This window comes from Eretmochelys imbricata, chromosome 1 (assembly GCF_965152235.1).
Source record: "Eretmochelys imbricata isolate rEreImb1 chromosome 1, rEreImb1.hap1, whole genome shotgun sequence".
Taxonomy (NCBI): domain Eukaryota; kingdom Metazoa; phylum Chordata; order Testudines; family Cheloniidae; genus Eretmochelys; species Eretmochelys imbricata.
This window is the reverse complement of record NC_135572.1, coordinates 257364955-257386029: the sequence shown is the minus strand read 5'-3', so window position 1 is coordinate 257386029 and position 21075 is coordinate 257364955. Positions and strand designations below refer to the sequence as shown.

Genomic DNA, 21075 nt, shown 5'->3' with positions numbered 1-21075 from the left:
GTGCTGCCTGGTGAATCACAAACCTCACTTTCTCTGGAAGCCCAAAGTGGTTTTTGGAGGTATTCCACTCAAGCATTAAGCAAAGCAAACCATATGTCAACCCCAGTCCTGCACTGGGATCTGCTAGAGCAAACCCTTGCATCTGTGTGCTGCCCCCTGCAAGTGAGCAGGTCTCAACATGGGCTCTGGGGTCCCTGCTTAGTAGGTCCTGATGCAGGCCTGGGGCTTGAGATTGAACAAGATCAGAGCTTCGGGTATTATAGCTAAAGTCATGGAGGGGTAGGCCATGGATGGCTCACCAAAGGCTCTTACATAAATTAAGTTGTCATGGGTAAGAGGGAAGATCCTTTCATGGATTGAGAACTGGTTAAAAGACAGGGAACAAAGGGTAGGAATAAATGGTAAATTTTCAGAATGGAGAGCGGTAACTAGTGGTGTTCCCCAACGGTCAGTCCTGGGACCAATCCTATTCAACTTATCCATAAATGATCTGGAGAAAGGGGTAAACAGCAAGGTGGCAAAGTTTGCAGATGGTACTAAACTGCTCAAGATAGTTAAGAGCAAAGCAGACTGTGAAGAACTTCAGAAAGATCTCACAAAGCTAAGTGATTGGGCAACAAAATGGCAAATGAAATTTCACGTGCATAAATGTAAAGCAATGCACATTGGAAAAAAATAACCCCAACTATACATATATTATGATGTGGTTTAATTTAACTACAACTAATCAGGAGAAAGATCTTGGAGTCATTATGGATAGTTCTGTGAAGACATCCACATACTGTGCAGTGGCGGTCAAAAAAGCAAATGGGATGTTCGGAATCATTAAAAAAGGGATAGAGAATAAGATGGAGAATATCTTATTGCCCTTTTATAAAGCCATGGTACGCCCACATCTTGAATCCTGTGTACAGATGTGGTCCCCTCATCTCAGAAAAGATATATATGGTATTAGAAAAGGTTCAGAAAAGGGCAACTAAAATGATTCGGGGTTTGGAACGGGTCCCATATGAGGAGAGATTAAAGAGGCTAGGACTTTTCAGCTTGGAAAAGAGGAGACTAAGAGGGGATATGATAGAGGTATATAAAATCATGAGTGGTGTGGAGAAAGTGAATAAGGAAAAGTTATGTTCCCATAATATAAGAACTAGGGGCCACCAAATGAAATTAATGGGTAGCAGGTTTAAAACAAATAAAAGGAAATTCTTCTTCACTCAGCGCACAGTCAACCTGTGGAACTCCTTGCCTGAGGAGGTTGTGAAGGCTAGGACTATAACAGGGTTTAAAAGAGAACTGGATAAATTCATGGAGGTTAAGTCCATTAATGGCTATTAGCCAGGATGGGTAAGGAATGGTGTCCCTAGCCTCTGTTCGTCAGAGGGTGGAGATGGATGGCAGGAGAGAGATCACTAGATCATTACCTGTTAGGTTCACTCCCTCTGGGGCACCTGGCATTGGCCACTGTCGGTAGACAGAATACTGGGCTGGATGGACCTTTGGTCTGACCCAGTATGGCCGTTCTTATGGTGAGGAATTTGATAGTGTATTTTTTATGCTAAACTGCCTAAAGCTGTATTTTCATAAAAAACGCATTAGTACAAAGACAAAACTAGTATGGCATCCTCCTTTTTCTTTGTACTTACTGAACAAAACTGAGGAGGACATGGCAGTGTGTCTGAAATACTTGTTCGTGGCTAAACTCTTTCTTTCTCGTGCCAGGGACATTAGTACGGTATTACTACAGTTATGTTCAGCGTACTGTCGCCTCATGTTCAGTCAAACAGTTTCCTCTCTAAAAGTCGTGGAAAAGGTGAGAGAAGTAGGAAGTGGCTGCACTTTGTAAAGCAGCAAGAATAAATCAATAGCAGCTCCCACTTATCTTGCCATTGTAGATTCAGTTGCAGAATCAAGGTCAACAAGTGAAACCTTACATGAACTTTCATTTTACCCTGGCTGTGGTAATATTTAATTCAGCGTTTGATTGGAATAATACTTAATCCTGAATAGGAGTTGAAAATTAATTTGAGATTTGGCATATAGTGAAGGATAATACTTTTGATAGGGTTGCGGGGCGTTGTTGTGTTTAGAGGAAGTGTTTAAAAATAAACTTAACAGTGACAAATAGTATTATTATTTATTTGTTAAGCACTGATAATATGCGAAGGTCTGTGCTATATAATAAATGAAGGAAGACACAGTCCCTTCCTCAAGAGGATTAAAATTGAAGTAGGTAGGCAATGATCAGCTATGAAGGCACTGGAAGGACTTAAAGGATGGTTGATAATTTAGGGTTAAATTAACCCCAATGTTGATGTCTTTGTGCAGGACATCTCTGCAGTGAGGTGACTTTCACCACTAGCATGTATGAAAAGTGCTTATAACCGCTCATAATTTTTTCCAGAAATTTCAGAGCAAGATGGTGGCTGATTACGTGAAATCTTGCAATATAACATATTACAATAGCTTCAACAGTTTTTACTAATTTGTAATGAAGTGCCAACATTCATTTCCTTTTATCAAAGTGTCTAATAAATCTGTGTCCCAAGAGAGGAATCTGTAACCTCAGTGCACTCTTGTATCCTCCAAATCCTCCGTTTTCTGTTGTCTCAAGCAGAGATAAGAGAAGCAGTCTCTTTGACCCACAGACCAGAAACAGCTTAGGTAGTATCTACTTTGTTTTGGAAATATCTGGACTCTATACTCAGTTTGTCCTTTCCTTCGCTGTTTCCACTGTACTTTCCATTTTAGTCACTGGAGAGTCAACAATCTTGAATTTTTTGTTCAAGTCTTGCTTCAGACTTGTCTAGAAAGCCTGCAGGATTACCCCGATAATACATTTTCTAATGCTTTGCTGAGCCTATATTAAATGTTGCACATGATCGGTCTTTAACTACTTACAGAATTCGTTCCCAGAAGAGCTTCCCAGTAGCATTTTGCTCCTTTTCCCCCAGTGCTGAGCCATGGACAAAGGAAACGATCCTGCCCCTGTGCTGATCGTGAACAACAAATCTGATTCTTCCCAGCCCCATAGCACTAAAAGTAGGCTTTACAAAGCTATATTACATTACATTTGGTGCAAGGGTTTAGATGAGAAACCAGTATCAAAACTAGAATTGTTTGTACGCTCCTTAAATTGGTAGATTATGAAGCAATCAGAGCAGTTCTGTTTATTACCTGTAAGGCCACTAGGTTAAGCACTATTTCTCTCCTCCTGATCATCGAAAAATTGATTAATGAAACCTGATCTGCTCTGGATGCCCATTTTACTTTGCTTGTCAATTTGCCTAAGCTGTTCAAGCTTCCAGCTGATAAAACCAAATCTACACTATTCCAAGGTGATTTCAGCTGTTGCCAATTATTCAGGAAAAAGTTCTTCTCTGACTGAAGGTAATCAGTATCACCCATAGAGGCGTCCTGAATAAGTATATTGATTTATTTAAAAGATCTTGTAAGTTCTCTTACAACTATTTGGCACTTTGTATCCACTGGCTTTACAGCTATGGCTTTGACTGAACGGCATGTGCAATTCCTCCACCTTCACCAGAAGACCACATCTAAAAGTCCAGAGGTGACTTTCCACCTTTCAAGGCACCAGAACCAATTCTGTACCTTGCTCTGCTCCATTTGTGCCACTCAGGTGCCTCAAAGGCAGCAGAGAAGGGCCACATCTCCCTTGATATGGATTTTGCCAGAGGGCATAGAACATACACAACCCTGCCTGCAGTTCCCAACATGGGATATGTCAGGTTGGGGAAGGAGACATGGCCAGAGCACACTGTGTTTCTGCTATTCCCAGCTAATGTGCAGTCCCTTGGGGAAACTGTTGCCAGTTGGCAGAGGCGCTTCTTTAATGTGCACCGGGGCTGATAGCTGGGACCAGGGGCACTTGAACAATTTGTATAGTGGGGGTGCTGAGAGCCATTGAAGCAAACTGTAAACCCTGGATATAATGGAACCCATTTCAAGCCAAGGGGTGCAGCAACACCCCGAGCACCCCTAGCTCCAGCACCTACAGCTGGACGAGTATTCCTTATGCCCCCTGCTTTGCCAGGAATCTGACTGTGTCTGTACATATCTGCAAAGAGTACTTTTTCAAGCAGGGACACCTATTAAGTCAAAGTGCACTGGGGAACTTTACACAAAGTAAAACTATTTCCCCCTGTTTATTTCCCCCACACACACATACACTGTTTCTCACACGTTCTTGTCAGCTGCTGGAAATGGCCACCTTGATTATCACTACAAAAGGGTTTTTTTTTTTTTTTCTCTCCTGCTGGTATTAGCTCACCTTACCTGATCACTCTGGTTACAGTGTGTATGGTAACACCCATTGTTTCATGTTCTCTGTGTATATAAAGTCTCCCCACTGTATTTTCCACTGCATGCATCCGATGAAGTGAGCTGTAGCTCACGAAAGCTTATGCTCAAATAAATTTGTTAGTTTCTAAGGTGCCACAAGTACTCCTTTTCTTTTTGGGGAACTTTAGTGTGCAGTGGCAGGGTCCACATGGACATTTAGTGCCAGGCACACTGGAGCACTGTAGATTTAAACCCCAGCTTACCACGCACTAACGGTTCATCTGGACAGGCCCTGACAAGGTGGCAGATCAGATGATTGGTAGATATACATATTTCATAGTTGTGGGCTGGTCCAGGTATGAGTTCTATTTTTGAATTATTGTGTATTGAGTGCATAGAGCTTTATCACGGGCAATTTTAGTATGTTTAAATATAAGAGATAAACTTTCTACTTCTATGAACTCAGGGCTGCCTTTGTTTATTGGGCTCAATAAAACCTCAACAGCAAGACGAAAAAGCAAGAAAATAAAAAATTTTAAAATGGAACTTCTCCTTTACTCTCTCTCAAAGGGTCTTCAGCACATTTTCATATTGCTTGTAGAGACTATCGGCACTTCAGGGATGTAATGAAATGTGCTGTGTTCTGCCCCCAGTGCCCACATTATGAAAAGTGTTTTGTTTTGTTTTGTACAGTGTGGAAATGGCAATAAAAAGTGAAAAAATCTGTTCCATCTGAAAACTTTCAACCTGCTCTACTTGTGTCTTCTGTGAGGGGGGCAATATTTATGAGTGTTGCTGACTGATGGTTGCCTGTGAAATTGTTCTATAACTTAGGCAATTGCTGCTGTTTTGTAGATGCTGTTGCAGCTGCTATGGGTTTTCCAAGTCTCTTTTTTCCACTTCAAGATATTGCAGGAGCTTATCCATGCTCAGTATCAAGCCTCACTTATAATTAATGCCTTTAATGGAAGAAAAATACAATTGTTCTTGGTTTTTGTGAAGTTTACTGAGGTTCCCGTTAAAACTGGAGAGGAAATACAGAAAGATTGGGGAGGGTGACATGAATCACTGAAAAGAAGCTTTCATAAAGAAGGTGCTTCGGAATGGATGTCTGACAGTTTCAAGGATAAAAAAACCTTGAGGTACAGCCCTGAAGTGGAGCTTTTTGAGAGATTCCCCCTTCAGTAAGTTTTTGCACAGTATGGATTTAGGGTGGCCAGATACCCCAAGATTCGTGGCTTTGTCTTATATAGGCGCCTATCTTGGCACCTATGTGAATTAGACATTCCAGGGTCAAATTTTTCAAAGGGAGCTAATTATGTGCCTGTGGTAAATTGCAGATGATACAATTTAGACTTCTAATTACCTGATTTGTAGACACAACCAAGATGTTAAACATTTACATTCTATTATTTGTGTGTGCAGTTGATTGTACCCATCAGGACTTTTTGCTCCAAAAACATAAACCCCTCCTACATGATACGGTTCTGTGGTGACCTAGAATCCTATTTTCGATGTCTCCAACTCAAGGAATATTTCCAACACACCACTGAACAACATACTCACCCACAGAGACCTTCCTACCAACACTACAAAAAGAAGGATTCTGAGTGGACTCCTCCTGAAGGTCGAAACAACAGACTGGACTTCTACATAGAGTGCATCCGCCGACATGCACAGGCTGAAATTGTGGAAGAGCAGCATCACTTGCTCCATAACCTCAGCCATGCAGAACACAATGCCATCCACAGCCTCAGAAACAACTCTGACATCATAATCAAAAAGGCTGACAAAGGAGGTGCTGTTGTCGTCATGAATAGGTCGAAATATGAACAAGAGGCTGCTAGGCAGCTCTCCAACACCACATTCTACAAGCCATTACCCTCTGATCCCAGTGCGGGTTACCAAAAGAAACTACACCATCTGCTTAAGAAACTCCCTGAAAAAACACAAGAACAAATCCGCACAGACACACCCCTGGAACCGCGACCAGGGGTATTCTATCTGCTACCCAAGATCCATAAACCTGGAAATCCTGGATGCCCCATCATCTCAGGCATTGGCACCCTGACAGCAGGATTGTCTGGCTATGTAGACTCCCTCTTCAGGCCCTACGTTACCACCACTCCTTGCTATCTTCGAGACACCACTGACTTCCTGAGGAAACTACAATCCATCGGTGATCTTCCAGAAAACACCATCCTAGCCACTATGGATGTAGAAGCCCTCTACACCAACATTCCACACAAAGATGGACTACAAGCCGTCAGGAACAGAATCCCCGATAATGTCACGGCAAACCTGGTGGCTGAACTTTGTGCCTTTGTCCTCACCCATAACTATTTCACATCTGGGGACAATGTATCCCTTCAAATCAGCGGCACTGCTATGGGAACCCGCATGGCCCCACAATATGCCAATATTTTTATGGTGGACTTAGAACAATGCTTCCTCAGCTCTTGTCCCCTAATGTCCCTACTCTACTTGTGCTACACTGATGACATCTTCATCATCTGGACCCATGGAAAAGAAGCCCTTGAGGAATTCCACCATGATTTCAACAATTTCCATCCCACCTCAGCCTGGACCAGTCCACACAAGAGATCCACTTCCTGGACACTACGGCGCTAATAAGCGATGGTCACATAAACACCACCCTATACCGGAAACCTACTGACCACCATACTTACCTACATGTCTCCAGCTTTCATCCAGACCACACCACACGATCCATTGTCTACAGCCAAGCTCTACGATACAACTGCATTTGCTCCAACCCCTCAGACAGAGACAAACACCTACAAGATCTCTATCAAGCATTCTTACAACTACAATACTCACCTGCTGAAGTGAAGAAACAGATTGACAGAGCCAGAAGAGTTCCCAGAAGTTACCTACTACAGGACAGGCCCAACAAAGAAAATAACAGAACGCCACTAGCCATCACCTTCAGCCCCCAACTAAAACCTCTCCAATACATCATCAGGGATCTACAACCTATCCTGAAGGATGACCCATCACTCTCACAGATCTTGGGAGATAGGCCAGTCCTTGCTTACAGACAGCCCCCCAATCTGAAGCAAATACTCACCAGCAACCACACATCACACAACAGAACCACTCACCCAGGAACCTGTCGTTGCAACAAAACCCGTTACCAGCTGTGTCCACATATCTATTCAGGGGACACCATCATAGGGCCTAATCACATCAGCCACACTATCAAAGGCTCATTCACCTGCACATCTACCAATGTGATATATGCCATCATGTGCCAGCAATGCCCCTCTGCCATGTACATTGGCCAAACTGGACAGTCTCCACGTAAAAGAATAAATGGACACAAATCAGACATCAGGAATTCTAACATTCAAAAACCAGTCACTTCAGTCTCTCTGGTCACTCGATTACAGACCAAAAAGTGGCAATTCTTCAACAAAAAAACTTCAAAAACAGACTGCAACGAGAGACTGCTGAATTGAAATTCATTTCAAACTGGACACCATTACATTAGGCTTGAATAGAGACTGGGAGTGGATGTGCCATTACACAAAGTAAAACTATTTCCCCATGTTTATTTCTCCCTTTCCCCCCATACTGTTCCTCAGACGTTCTTGTCAACTGCTGGAAATGGCCCACCTTGATTATCACTACAAAAGGGTTTTTTTTCTCTCCTGCTGGTAATAGCTCACCTTACCTGATCACTCTTGTTACAGTGTGTATGGTAACACCCATTGTTTCATGTTCTCTGTGTACATAAAATCTCCCCACTGTATTTTCCACTGCATGCATCTGATGAAGTGAGCTGTAGCTCACGAAAGCTTATGCTCAAATAAATTTGTTAGTCTCTAAGGTGCCACAAGTCCACCTTTTCTTTTTGCGAATACAGACTGACACAGCTGCTACTCTGATACAAACACAGTGGAATTAAATGCTAAAATGTAATATGTGTCTTGGGAGTTCCAAAACTTTAGTTAGTGGTAAATGTTTCCAAATGTCTCTTAATACTGTGCTGAGAGGATGGGCTAATAGGTCACTTGGAAAAAATGTAATTTTAGAAATAACTTGGATAATTGGATAGAGAAATGGTAAAACCAAATAAGGTGCAATTAAATGTACACCTTTGTATGTACAGCAGTTGCTAGAAATAGTTTGCATTACTGGTGCATTCTGAGAGTAATACAATGAATTCACACTTGACCATGCTGTGTTATCCTCGGAATACATAGAACAGCTTAATGCTGTAAGTCTGAAATTGTGGAAGTCTGTGACCGTTGTATAACTTTTAGCTGTCAGACCACTGAAATAGATCTTCAGCGTCTGCTAGTGCTATGTTTATTGGCTTTTTTTTCCTCCCTAGATTTAAATGAGTAGATATCAAAATATCTTTACTGGGAATTTTTTTTAAAGTAAATGTTCACTATTTTGTTCTGTTGGTTTTCCAGAACTGTGTGCACTAGTATTTTAGTTATATCATAATTCAGCAAGACATTTTTACAGGATTTCCAGTGCTGTTCACAGATTAGCTGCCAGAACTGAAATATTATTCTTGGGATCAAATTTAGTTTCTTTGTTTCATTAGCAATATGTTTTGGCAACCTCTCTTCAGTGCATATGTCTCTTCAAAGAACAAGGCAATACTGTTCATATAAAAATAAATAGAAAAAACAATGTCTCAAATGTAATATGTAGACTAGTACATCAGTAGTAGCTGTAAGTGTAGGAGATGTGTGATTGATGCTTTATGAAATGAGTACGTTATTTTAGAGAAAACCAATTTCCTCCATATTGTTTTCCATTCTAACCATTCACAGATGTGTGTCCAAACATTATTATTGGAAAACAAATTGGTCTCATTCATGTTGTGCCTTTACCTAGGGATACAGTATATTGGCAAACACATGGTCTATGTTAGAAGCATCAAATGATTTTCAGCCAGTCTTCTCCCCCTTGATTGGATGAACATTCTTGAATGTCTCAGCCAAGATTTTCAAAAATGGAATCCTCATGCTAGTCTCTTTAAATCCATATTTAGGCACCTGAATAAATGGTCTAATTTTTCAAAAGTGTCAGTCACCTAAGAGCTCCCATTGAATTTGGTGTCTAAATATAGACTTCAGAGGCTAACCTGAGGCACCAGTTTTTTAAACATCTTGACTCTCAATTTCAATAGATATTACCTTGTACTGAACAACAGCTGCCTTAACAAAGGGTTAGCTCATTCTCTTTATTGAAGGTGTGACAGTACTTTTCACTGAATTTTGTAACTTCTTTTTGTTTTGCCATTTAGAAACTTGGCTTTAAAAATTGAGTTTTTTACAACGTAAAATTAAACATCCCCCTAAGAGAACCTAACCTGAGATTTTCAAAGTACTGATTTTGTGCAGTCTTAGGCACAGGCTGAGAAGGCAATAAAATAAAGCTGAAAGGTTTTATTTCAGTGCCAGGACAGACAGATATACCAGAACAAATGTGTTTTCTTCAAAGAGGTGTAATAGTTTGGTCTCTTCCATTCCTACCACCACAATTTCCATCACTGGTGTGTGAGGAATAAAATGACTGATCTACCCATGGGATTCTGGTTACCGCTATTCAGAGATGAACACAGATGGTATAATCAGGTAAGCCTGCTACAGCTTATCACTTTTTATTACCAAAAAAAAAAAAAAAAAGATGAAAGTAGTCTGTGTCGCACATGAAAACAAATACAGGAAGGCCTCAAGGCCTTTTCAGTCTTGAACTACGCTGATGTTATTTATTCCACTGCATCTCAGTGTTATGACCATCTTGCTTTGCTGAATATGGACTTGTGTTGCAATGTCCTTTTGACACTTGTCACCAAGAATGTGATTTTGGCCAGTATCTTTTTTAAGAAGAATCATGAGGTCAAAAGAATGAAGATCATAGAAATGTAGAGGTGGGTTTTTTTGTTTGTTTGTTTGTTTGGGGTTTTTTTGTTTTTGTTTTTGTTTTTTTTTTACAAAATCGGAGTCTATGGGCATTGTGTCTGTATCCAAAAATACACTAGTTTTTCTATTTTTAATAAAAATATTGAGCAGCGAGTATGTTTTGAGAACAGCTTAGGTCAAATGGTAGGAGTTGCATGAAGGACCACCTTTAGTAAAGCCAGACTAACTTCAGATTTTATAGATAGATACAGATATATAGTAGGCAGAGCCGGTAGCTCCTAGCCAGCTGTAGTAAAGGTTGCCTGACACTTCTTGTTTTCAGTGCTTATAATTTTGCTAAACTTTTGGCTGAAATTTCCCATGTTTGGTGTCTGTTTCAGGCAGAATCATTTTGGGAAGTTTCAACAAAAAGGGTTCTGCTATTTTAAAAGAATGAGATTAAGGAAAAATACATTGTTTTGTACATATTGCTAAAACTGTGTCGGAACTGTTTTGTTGAGAAGATCTAGAGCCTCTGTGCTTTGGAGCAAGGGCTCAAAATTTGGCAGGAGGGTGGAATTTCTGCCACGGATATGTCTTCTGTTGAAAAATGCAACCAAGTTGTAAACCTTAGAAAAATTGCGGTTTGCACATTAGGCTTTTTAGTCGAGTTTGGGGGCAAAATTATCAGAAGATTCCATCTGTACTGAACATGCTCTATCCCAAGGTTGCAGAGGCTGAGCACAACTCTCCTTGCAGTGGATAGGGCTGTGGGGTCAGGCACCAGAAGTGAGACCAGGAATATCCCATCTCTCCTGTGCTCTCAGTGCTCCCTCTGCTGGCACCCAGGCAGCGAGGAAGAGAAACCTGCTGCCTGGGAATGCAGAAGGGATAAAAGATGGACCTGGGAGGGCAGCAGAGGGAATAGACTGGAAATGGGAACCCTAGGGAGGGGAGACAGGGAGTGACTGGGCAAGAAGATTGAGACTGGGAACAGGAAGATTGGGACTGATGAGGAACCAGAGTGGTCAGACGTGGGAGAAACAGGGCAGAGTGGTGTGTGGCAGGAGACCACATGCCCCTCCAAAACCTGGAATGAAACTAGATATTCCTGAGTCACCATTCCTCTGCTGTCAGCAAGTGACTCTGAAACCACCGGCAAAGTACATATCTCATTCTCCTTTAGTGGCAGATCCACATGGAAGATAACAGCCTCCCTTTCTCTGCATTCCTGGCTCATTCACTAGACACCTTCTATCTTCTGCAACAGAGGAGGCAGATAACAGCCTCTTGCACTACACAGCTCTGATTCATCCTTGGAGAACAGTCCATCCTGTGTACTGAATGAGGCAGGGGTTCTGGGGGAAAATAATATGTGATCATATAATTAAAAATTGTATATGTACAAAGGGTCTGAATTAACTCTTCAGGGGCAACCTTAATTCTGACATTTCCTAAGTCACTGGTAATTTTTAAGTAATTGGCCATTGCTAGTTGAAGCCACGTGAGTGGATAAGATCATCCAGAGTGTAAAGGGAGAAGATTCTCTCTCCTCCTCCTCCACTCCACCCCACCCAATACCAAAAGAAACACTGAAAGAATGATCAGAAAGGATTGAAGAGAACTAGAAAAGGACGGGGTTGTGAAAACCAAGGGAGGAGAAGAGTTTAAGAAGGATGGTGTGGTCTCTGCTGTTTTTGTTACTACTGAAGCCAAGGAGGATGGGGATGGAGTAGACGATCTGAGATTTAGGAAGAGGCTGCAAAAGACCTCAGGTGAGTGTGTTTTTGGTGGAATGAAGGAGGAAGGATGGAGTTGGAGGGGAAAAACTTGAGATAGCAATTATAAATGGCACACTGCATAAATGTAAAGAAAAAGGGAAGAAGGAAGATGGAGCCATATTTTTGGGGTTAGGGCGGGTGTTCTGCTCGTGGGGGAACAGACCAGAAAAAGAGTCAGACCTTGTGGAGGAGTGGTAGGGAGTGGGTGAGAGTAGGGATTGGGGGGAGGGCAGATAGTTGCCAGGAGTAGATGGGGTCTAGTGAGCAAGTGAGTGGGTTGGAGGAAAGGGTGTTGAAGAAGAAGAAAGGGGGTGGGGAAGTGGAGGAGAAAGGGAAAAGAGGAAGATCATGTCAGACATTGGTCTTTTTTATATATATATTTTTAAAGTCAATAAGATTGTGTGCAGAAGAGGGGGATGTGTTGTGGGGGAGAGGTTCAGATATGTGGCTGGGATTGTGGGCACGGAAGTCAACAAAGGTGGAGAAACAGCACTAGATCCTCAGCTGGTATAAATCAACATAGCTCAGTTGAAGTCAATAGATCTGTGATTTATTCATTTCTGGATCTGGCCCATAATGCTGAATGCTGCCCTCTTTCACCTTGCAGGGGAGAAGTGTGTGTGGGAGGGGTAAATTGAGGAAATCCAAAATATCTAGTAAACTAGTAAGTTTTCTCCTCTTATGCAAAATGTACCCAAAAAGACATGATTGGGCATGTGTTATATATGCCCTTGTCAAGGAATCTTTTCAACAGTAGGGCTTCTATCACCATCTGCTGGATCAAGCAGACAGTGCACACTTCTTCAACATGCTCTTCTAGAACCTTTGGAAAATATTTTGACCATCTCAAAATGTTCCATAGGCAGACTTGTTTTGGCATTTTATCAGCCTTTTTGTAGTTGGAAACTACATGCTAGGCTTAATGAAAGGGGGCTCATTTAAACATTTAGAACTAGATGCACCCGTCAGCATACTCAGACACACCTTTCGGTTTCTCTTCAAACCTATTTTGGGAACAAACAGAGTGGTGGGTGTGTTTGTTATGCAGCCATCATATGTGTGTGTTTGCTGTGCAAACCGGAATTGTCAAAGGTTTTTCTTACTTTCAGCTTCCAGACTTTTTAATTAAATGTGACCTAAAGAAAAGCAATTTTTAAAAAAAAATGTGTACAAAATTAGAATGGAACAGTTTCTAATTATTTCAAGGTCTAGAAAATTAGCAGGTGAACTTCTCATTCTCATAATTTGATTAAGTTGAAAGAGCCAAAAACAAATATCATTAAAGTAAGTTAGTTATTTTATAAATGTTGTTTAGACTATTAAGGCCCAGTTTTGAACTCCTTACTCAGATAAAATTCCTATTAAATCCTGTAGGAGTGTTACCTAAATAATGAAGTGAGGGCCATAACGTCTTTAGATTAGCAGAACTTGACAAACTTTTTTCCCCGCATCCAGAGTGAAGCCTAGTATAGGTAGTTAAAGAATTTTTAATCTTGTGGTTTCCTGAGGCCCTGTAACTCCTTTCCTGCTTTCCCACCGGGATTGCTGTTGCTTAAAGCACAGTACTATCCCATCAGTAACAGTGATCTGATTGCACCTGCACTTTGGCTTTGTGGTCCTGGTGAGGATTGGTCCTTCAGAGCACCGCTTCCCAGTCAAAACAGTCATCTGTTGTAATTTAGTAATACTATACAAATGGGTAAGGAAGGATAGTCTTGGATCTGATCTGGTATGGCAGTTTCTACAGTCCTCTGTATCTCTATGCCTCAGTCTCCTCATCTGTAAAATGGGAACAATAATCCTTCCGTATCTCTTAGGTACTGAGAGACACTTGTAAAGTTTGTGCAGTGTTTTGAGATCCTCAGATGGAAAACCCAATGAAAATGATGGGTATTATTGTAATTATTAAATCTAAGGAATTAGTTGTCTGTGTGGTAGCAACATAATGCCTTCTCTCCCCTGGAGCTGTTGCCTTTGTATATTAAAATATATATAATCTGAAAACATGTTTGCACATATAGTTTTTCTTTTTCTTTTTCTTTTTACAGCTCTTTCCCACTCACCCTGGGAACCTGTTTTCTGGTCAGCATCCTAAAGATCATTGGTTACAACTCTGAACAACAGTCTGACATTAAGCTTTCACACTGTGTCTTCTAATATTTTTTGTTTGGTCTTTATTCTTTCATTACAGCTACAAGTCCCCAGTGTGAAGGGGTTTGATTTTGCTAAGCAGCATCTGGGCCAGCACAACAAAGATGACATCCTGATCATTCATGAGCCAGCTCCTCTTCCAGGACCTATTAAGGACACTACCCCTTCTGAAAATGGAGATGTGCCAAGCCCCAAATCAAAGACCGCTTCAAAGCCTTCAAAGAATGTTCGACACAGAGGGAGGTTAGTTCAGCTGAAGAGAAGTAGTGTTGGCTAGATTACGGTTAATTAAATGCAAAGTGGTATTGTAAACTGCAAAGCATTTTCAGTGAAGGATCCTCGACTTTGGAACTGCTTTTTCTAGCAGTTCATCAGAGCTTATGTCTAGCTACTTTATAGGCGCCATTGCAAGGCTGCTTTTTTTTTTTTTTTTTTTTTTTTTTTTGGCTTTTAATTGCAGCATTTTCAGTTAAATGGGATATCTTGGGCAGGGTGTAGGTTGGGCAGAATCAGAGCATTACCTATTATGGGGTAATGTTAAGTGTATTGCTTTTAATGCATTGAATTTTGTAATTGCTTGTGGTTAGTAGGGGAATGGGTGATTAAGAAATCCTATTAGTGATACTAGTTGCAATTATTATATGTAAGTCAGACTAAAATTCCCACAAATCAACAAAAGCTGCAAAACTCAAAGACGACACTCTTTTCTGTGCCCATCACTGTGTTACCTATCTGCTAAATGTCCAACACTCTCCTCAAACTGATGTCAGGCAAAAAGGTCCACAGCTAAGCAAGTTGAGAACAACATATCACCTTTCACTTAGAATTTCCTGACCGTCAGCAAGGGCTGAATGACATCATCATTCATCCACTACTCATTGCATTGCCAGAGCCAGAGAGAATCAGGCCTGTGGGGAGAAAGGGTGTGTAGCTGAGACAGTGAGTTAGAGATATTAGTGCTGCGGCATTTGTGATGACTGAAGCCATCCATCTTCCTCTCTCATAGAGCTATTAATTATCTTGAGTATTGTGATGAGGAAGGTCTCCTACCAGCCCAGTTCTCTCTGTCTTGTGCAGCATACTGAGGAAGGAATGCGGTACTCTGATATTCTCCTGAATATGTGTATGTCACATAACTAAACTTCACTAGAGCTGCTGTCGGAATCGTTCTCACCAAAGCAGGACACTGAGATATGTTGCAGCTTTGCAGAAGAGACTGGATATTAGTTTGTGGAAGACGGGTGGCTTCCTCGCTCACAAATGTGCTGATTGAATGAAAATCACTGGTGCTTTATGAAACCACCTATATCAAGTGTTTGCAATTTTGGCACCCATAACTTCTACAGCCTCACTCCTCACCGTGCTTCCACACCCAAGTCCCTGGGCTGATGATACCCTACTCCCTTACCACATTTATCAGTGTTGATGCATATCAGTATTTAAAAGCTGAATGTGGTTGAGAATTAGCAGGGTGTGTGATGGATGAAGATGATGGGTAGGAGGTGCATATGGAGGAGCGGGGCTGTGTGAGGACGTGGGGCGTAGGATTGTATCATTACTGTAAGTGGGTGCCTAGGAAGAGTGCAGGGGGTGGGGGGGGCATTGAGGAAGTCTGTGAGGGAAAGGAGTGTGGCATTGCCGGGAGAGTACTGAGTGGTGTGCAGGGGTGTAGCCGGACATGACAGTTGATTGGGCTGTGGGGGCATACAGAAATTTGGACTGTGAGAGGGAAATGTGGGACAAATGGGCCAGAGCTGGGTGGGGCCTGATGGGAAGAAATGAAGCAGAGACGAGGAGCCATGGTATGATGAACCACAAGTGGCTCAGCAGAACAGAGCTCCTCTCCGCTGCACTTTCCACCAGTTCTTCCTCCTCTCCCCTTTACATCTCTGCTCACTCCCACCCCTTCTTCACCATCCCTGTTTGCAACCCCGATGCCCCCCAACACACACAGCCATTTGTCCCTTGCTGTGTCCCCCAGCATGGTTGCTGATCCCACCTTGGCTGCCCACAGTGCTGCTGCATTATGACAGGGGGAAACCAAGAGAGATGGTGGGTGAGGATGTGGAGAGGGAGTGTGGGGTGCGTGTGGAGAGAATATTTTGGGTGGAGAGGCTTGCTGGGAAGAATGAGGGGCATACAGATGGTGCTTTGGGGGTCTAAGCAGCACGCTGCCTCTGCACTGACTTGTCAGCACTTGAAGGGCTCTTCATCTGCTGCTGCCTGGACTCCCTAGTGCATTGCACTGGCAGAACTGTGGGGAACCCCTGGTATATCATTGCCTCTGCACAGAAGCACTTGACTCCTCTGGTTCTCCGCAGCATGGTGTGCCAGAAAGCAGAGGATGGGCATCCCCTTTTCCTTCCCACCTAAGTCTCCCTGCTCAGTGTCAGATCGCTGCACCCCAACTCACCCCTATAAATCGCCACACCTCTCCACTCAATCCCTCATGCACCTCAGAGCTTCATTCACTCTTCTGGCCTCCTGACACCCTTGCTGCCACACATGGGCTTCTCCAGAGCCCATCCCCCATATTCCCTGCCTCCCCATGGGCTTTGTAAGGAGTAGAGCTAGTGAGTCAGGGACCGAGGCTAGCAGCATCCCAGAAAACAGAAGCAGTTGAAGGAATTTGTCACTTCTGTCAGCTAATATTGGCTCAGATCAATTAGATTATTCTAAATGAGAGAGATGAGTTCATGTGTTTCATTTTAAAATTTCAAAAGTGGCCTGTGTCAGAGAGATTATCAGAATGTGTAAGTGTGTGAAAAGAGAGAGAGTAGTTTGGAGTTTGAGAGCTCTGTGGTGTCTGAAGGTTTTAGCAGGACTCAAAGGAAAACATGGTAAATTTTCAAAAAGAAGCTTTTTTAAATGTTTCCTCTGGATAAATTAGTAAATATTTTACTTAAAAAATCATTATGCCAAATTTGAAATGTGGGCATTTCCCCTCCTGCTTTAAGCGCAATCTTCATGTAGGCTCAGCTGTGGAGTCACTTCATAATATGTTGATGTGCAGCTGCCAGTGAGACGTTTAAAACATTTTCTCCCTGCGGGAGGGAAAGACGGACACATTACAGATTTATATTTTATGGATCATTCCTTCAGTTCTTTGGTTTTGTGGGTATGTACAGAATAAAACAGAATCTGATTCAATATAATGCTGTACAAAACAGTATGGTGAATATTCATATTTGTTATTTGTATTTACTGAAATACTGAGTCATGGACTAGGACCCTATTGTACTAGGTACTGTACAGACACAACAAAAAGATGGTTTGGGCCCCAAAGAGTTTACAATCTATGCATAAAAAAAGAGATAGCAAATGGATACAGACAGGTGGGAAGCTAGAAGAGAACAATAAACCAGTGTTGGTCAACATGATAGGCCTGTGGTCTCAGCACGCCACGAGCCTGACTGTTGTCAAGGGTTTTTTTGTAGGCATCATGGCAGAGGAGGGTTTTGAAGGAGAATAATAAAGTAGTTTTGTTGATGTTTACGGGGAGCTACTATAAGTGTGAGGGGCAACATGGGAGAAAGCACAAAGGTGCTTGTTTGAAAATTTAATTAGTGGGCAGAGGAGGCTGACATCATGGGCTGATCAAATGGAAGAGACTTATGATATATAAACTATTTATTTATTCAAGTAGCACCTAGAGGCCCCAACTGAAATCAGGGTCCTTTTGTGCTATGCAAGGTACAAATGCATAATAAGGGACATTCCCTGCCCTGAACATCTTACAACAGCACCCAGCAAAATGGAGCCCCAATCCCTAATAAGGCATTTGTATGCTACCATAAAATACATATTTACTAAAAATCTAAATAGAGAAGACGAAGAGTGGGAGGTAGAACAAAGACACAGAATGAGGAAAATGAGGAAATTAGTTAAACAGGAAAGAAAAGGAACTGTCATAAGAGTGAAATGCCTGCAAGCTGCATGGAAACTTTTAAAAACACCATGATAGAGGCTCAAACTAAACGTAACCCCCCAAATAAAAAATACAGCAAGAGGACCAAAAAAATGCCCCCCTGGCTAAACAACAGAATAGAAGAGGTGCTTAGAGACAAAAAGACATCCTTCAAAATTTGGAAATCAAATCCTACTGAGGAAAATAGTAAGGAGCATAAACTCTGGCAAGTCTAGTATAAAAGTATAAATAGGTGAGCCAAGAAAGAATTTGAAGAGCAGCTAACAGATGACATGAAAACTACCAGCAAAAAACATTTTTAAGTACATCAGAAGCAGGAAGCCTGCCAAAAAATCCAGTGGAGCTACTCGACCATCAAAGTGCTAATGCAGTACTCAAGGAAGGGCCATTGTGGGGAAGCTAAATGAATTCTTTTCATCAGTCTTCACTGCAGAAGATATGAGGGAGATTCCCACACCTGAGCCATTCTGTTTAGGTGTCAGATCTAAGGAACTGTCCCAGATTGAAGTGTCAGTAGAGGAGGTTTTGGAACAAATTGATAGATTAAATAGTAGTAAGTCACCTGTACTAGATGGTATTCACCCAAGAGTTCTGAAGGAACTCAAATATGAAATTTTAGAATTACTAACTGAGGTGTGTAACTGGTGGTTTAAATCAGCCTCTGTGCCAGATGCTTGGAGGATAGTTAATGTAATGCTGACTTTTTAAAAATGCTTCAGAAGCCATCAAGGCAATTACAGACCAGTAAACCTAATTTCAGTATCAGACAAATTGGTTGAAACTATAGCAAAGAACAGAATTATTAGCTATATAGATGAAAACAATATGTGAAGGAAGAGTCAACATGGCTTTTGCAAAGGGAAATCATGCCTCACCAATCTATTAGAATTATTTTAAAGTATCAACAAATGTGGACAAGGGTGATCCAGTGGGTATGTTGTACTTGGACATTCAGAATGCATTTAACAAAGTCCCTTATCAAAAGCTCTTAAGGAAACTAAGTAGTTATGGAATAAGAGGGAAGGTCCTCTCATAAATCAGTAACTAGTTAAAAGATGGGAAACAAAGAGTAGGAATAAATAGTCAGTTTTCGTAGTGTCGAGTAGCAAATAGCAGGGTCCCCCAAGGATCTTTACTGGGACCAGTTCTGTTCAACGTATACATAAATGATCTTGGAAAAACGGGGAAACAGTGAGGTGGCAAAGTTTGCATACAATATGAAATTACTCAAGACAGGTAAGTCCAAAGCGACTGCAAAGAGTTACAAAGGGATCTCACAAAACTGGGTGACTGGGCAACAAAATGGCTGATGAAATTCAGTGTTGATAAATGAAAAGTAATACACATTGGAAAACACAATCCCAACTATACAGACAAAGTGATGGGGTCTAAATTCGCTGTTTCCACTCAAGAAAGAGATCGTGGAGTCACCAGCGATAGTTCTCTGGTGCAAAGACAGTCAAAAAAGCTAACAGAATGTAAGGAACCATTAGGAAAGAGAGAGATCAGGGATCAGCAACCTTTGGCACGCGGCCTATCAGGGAAATCTGCTGGCGGTCTGGGACGGTTTGTTTACCTGCAGCGTCTGCAGGTTCGGCCAATCACAGCTCCCACTGGCCACAGTTCACCGTTCCAGGCCAATAGGGGCTGCGGAAAGCAGCAGCCAGCATATCCCTCGGCCCACGCTGCTTCCTAGAGCCCCCGTTGGCCTGGAACGGCGAACTGCGGCCAGTGGGAACTGCGATCGGACGAACCTGCGGATACTGCAGGTAAACAAACCGTCCCGGCCCGCCAGTGGATTTCCCTGATGGGCCGCGTGCCAAAGGTTGCCGATCCCTGGGATACATAATAAGACAGAAAAATATCATAATGCCACCCTATAAATCCATCTTTGAATACTGCATGCAGTTCTAGTCACCCCATCTCAAAAAAGATTTATTAGAATTGGAAAAACTACAGAGAAGGTCAACAAAAATGATTAAGGGTCTGGAACAGCTTCCATAAGAGGAGAGATTAAAGTGTGAGACTGTTCATCTTAGAAAAGAGACAAGGGGGATATGATAGATGTCTATAAAATCATAAATGGTGGTGGAGAAAGTAAATAAGGAAGTGTCATTTACCCTTTCACATAACACAAGAACCAGAGGTCTCCCAATGAAATTAATAGGCAGCAGATTTAAAACAAATATAAGGAAGTAGTTCTTCACACAACACACGGTCAACCTGTGGAATTTGTTGCCAGGGGATGTTGTGAAGGTCAAAAGTATAACTGGGTTCAAAAAAGAATTAGATTAGTTCTTAACCAAGATGGTCAGGGATGCAACCCTATGATCTGGGCTTACCTAAGCCTCTGCCTGCCCCAAGCTGGAAGTAGTGGACAACAGGGAATGGATCACTCAATAAATACCCTGTTCTGTTCATTCCCTCCCTACCATCTGCCCCCAGCCACTGTCGGAAGACAGGATGCTGGACTAAATGGACCATTGGTATTGACTTAGCAAGGGCATTCTTATGTTCTGACAAAGAGGTGCTCAAACAGAGAGAGCTCAGCTCTCACTTTCCTGTTTGTGGGGCTCTTCTGTCTATAAAAAAGATTATGTAGTGAGGAAGATTTGTATATACTATAGTGATTCTCTTTTTTCCAGGAGTATTTTGTATTGGGATTTGAATAACCAATATACTACTTTTGCAGGAAGAGAATTTGTATAGAGTTCTATAGATAGACTGGCAGTATGCATAGGGTGAGGGAAGTTGAGTTAGGAACGCTAACAAGTGCATGTGGTGGGTTGAACTTTTGATGAACTCATCTGCCTGAGCAGCACTTATCTTAGTGTGCACTCTCTAGGGAAGGCTGACCTTTAGTTGAAGGCTTTAGTAACTGGATCAAATATCTGCCAAATCTGGCACTTAGCAAGGTTGGTGGACCAACTAGTCCGCTTCATGAAACCATTGCATTAGTGCACAGACAGACTATGAATGTTTACAAGATTATATATCCAATATGCATACTATCGCATCAGCTAATCCT

The 21075-nt window shown here is 41.9% G+C and overlaps 1 protein-coding gene across 1 annotated transcript in view; it reads left to right on the top strand.

Annotated features, from left to right (window-relative positions):
* The window catches only part of KIAA1549 (KIAA1549 ortholog), a 202126-nt gene that overhangs the window by 153695 nt on the left and 27356 nt on the right, over positions 1-21075 (top strand). Inside the window, exon 11 of the mRNA XM_077807537.1 lies at positions 14160-14362. Within this exon, the coding sequence (XP_077663663.1) occupies positions 14160-14362 (203 nt within the window). The remainder of the gene's footprint in view (positions 1-14159; positions 14363-21075) is intronic.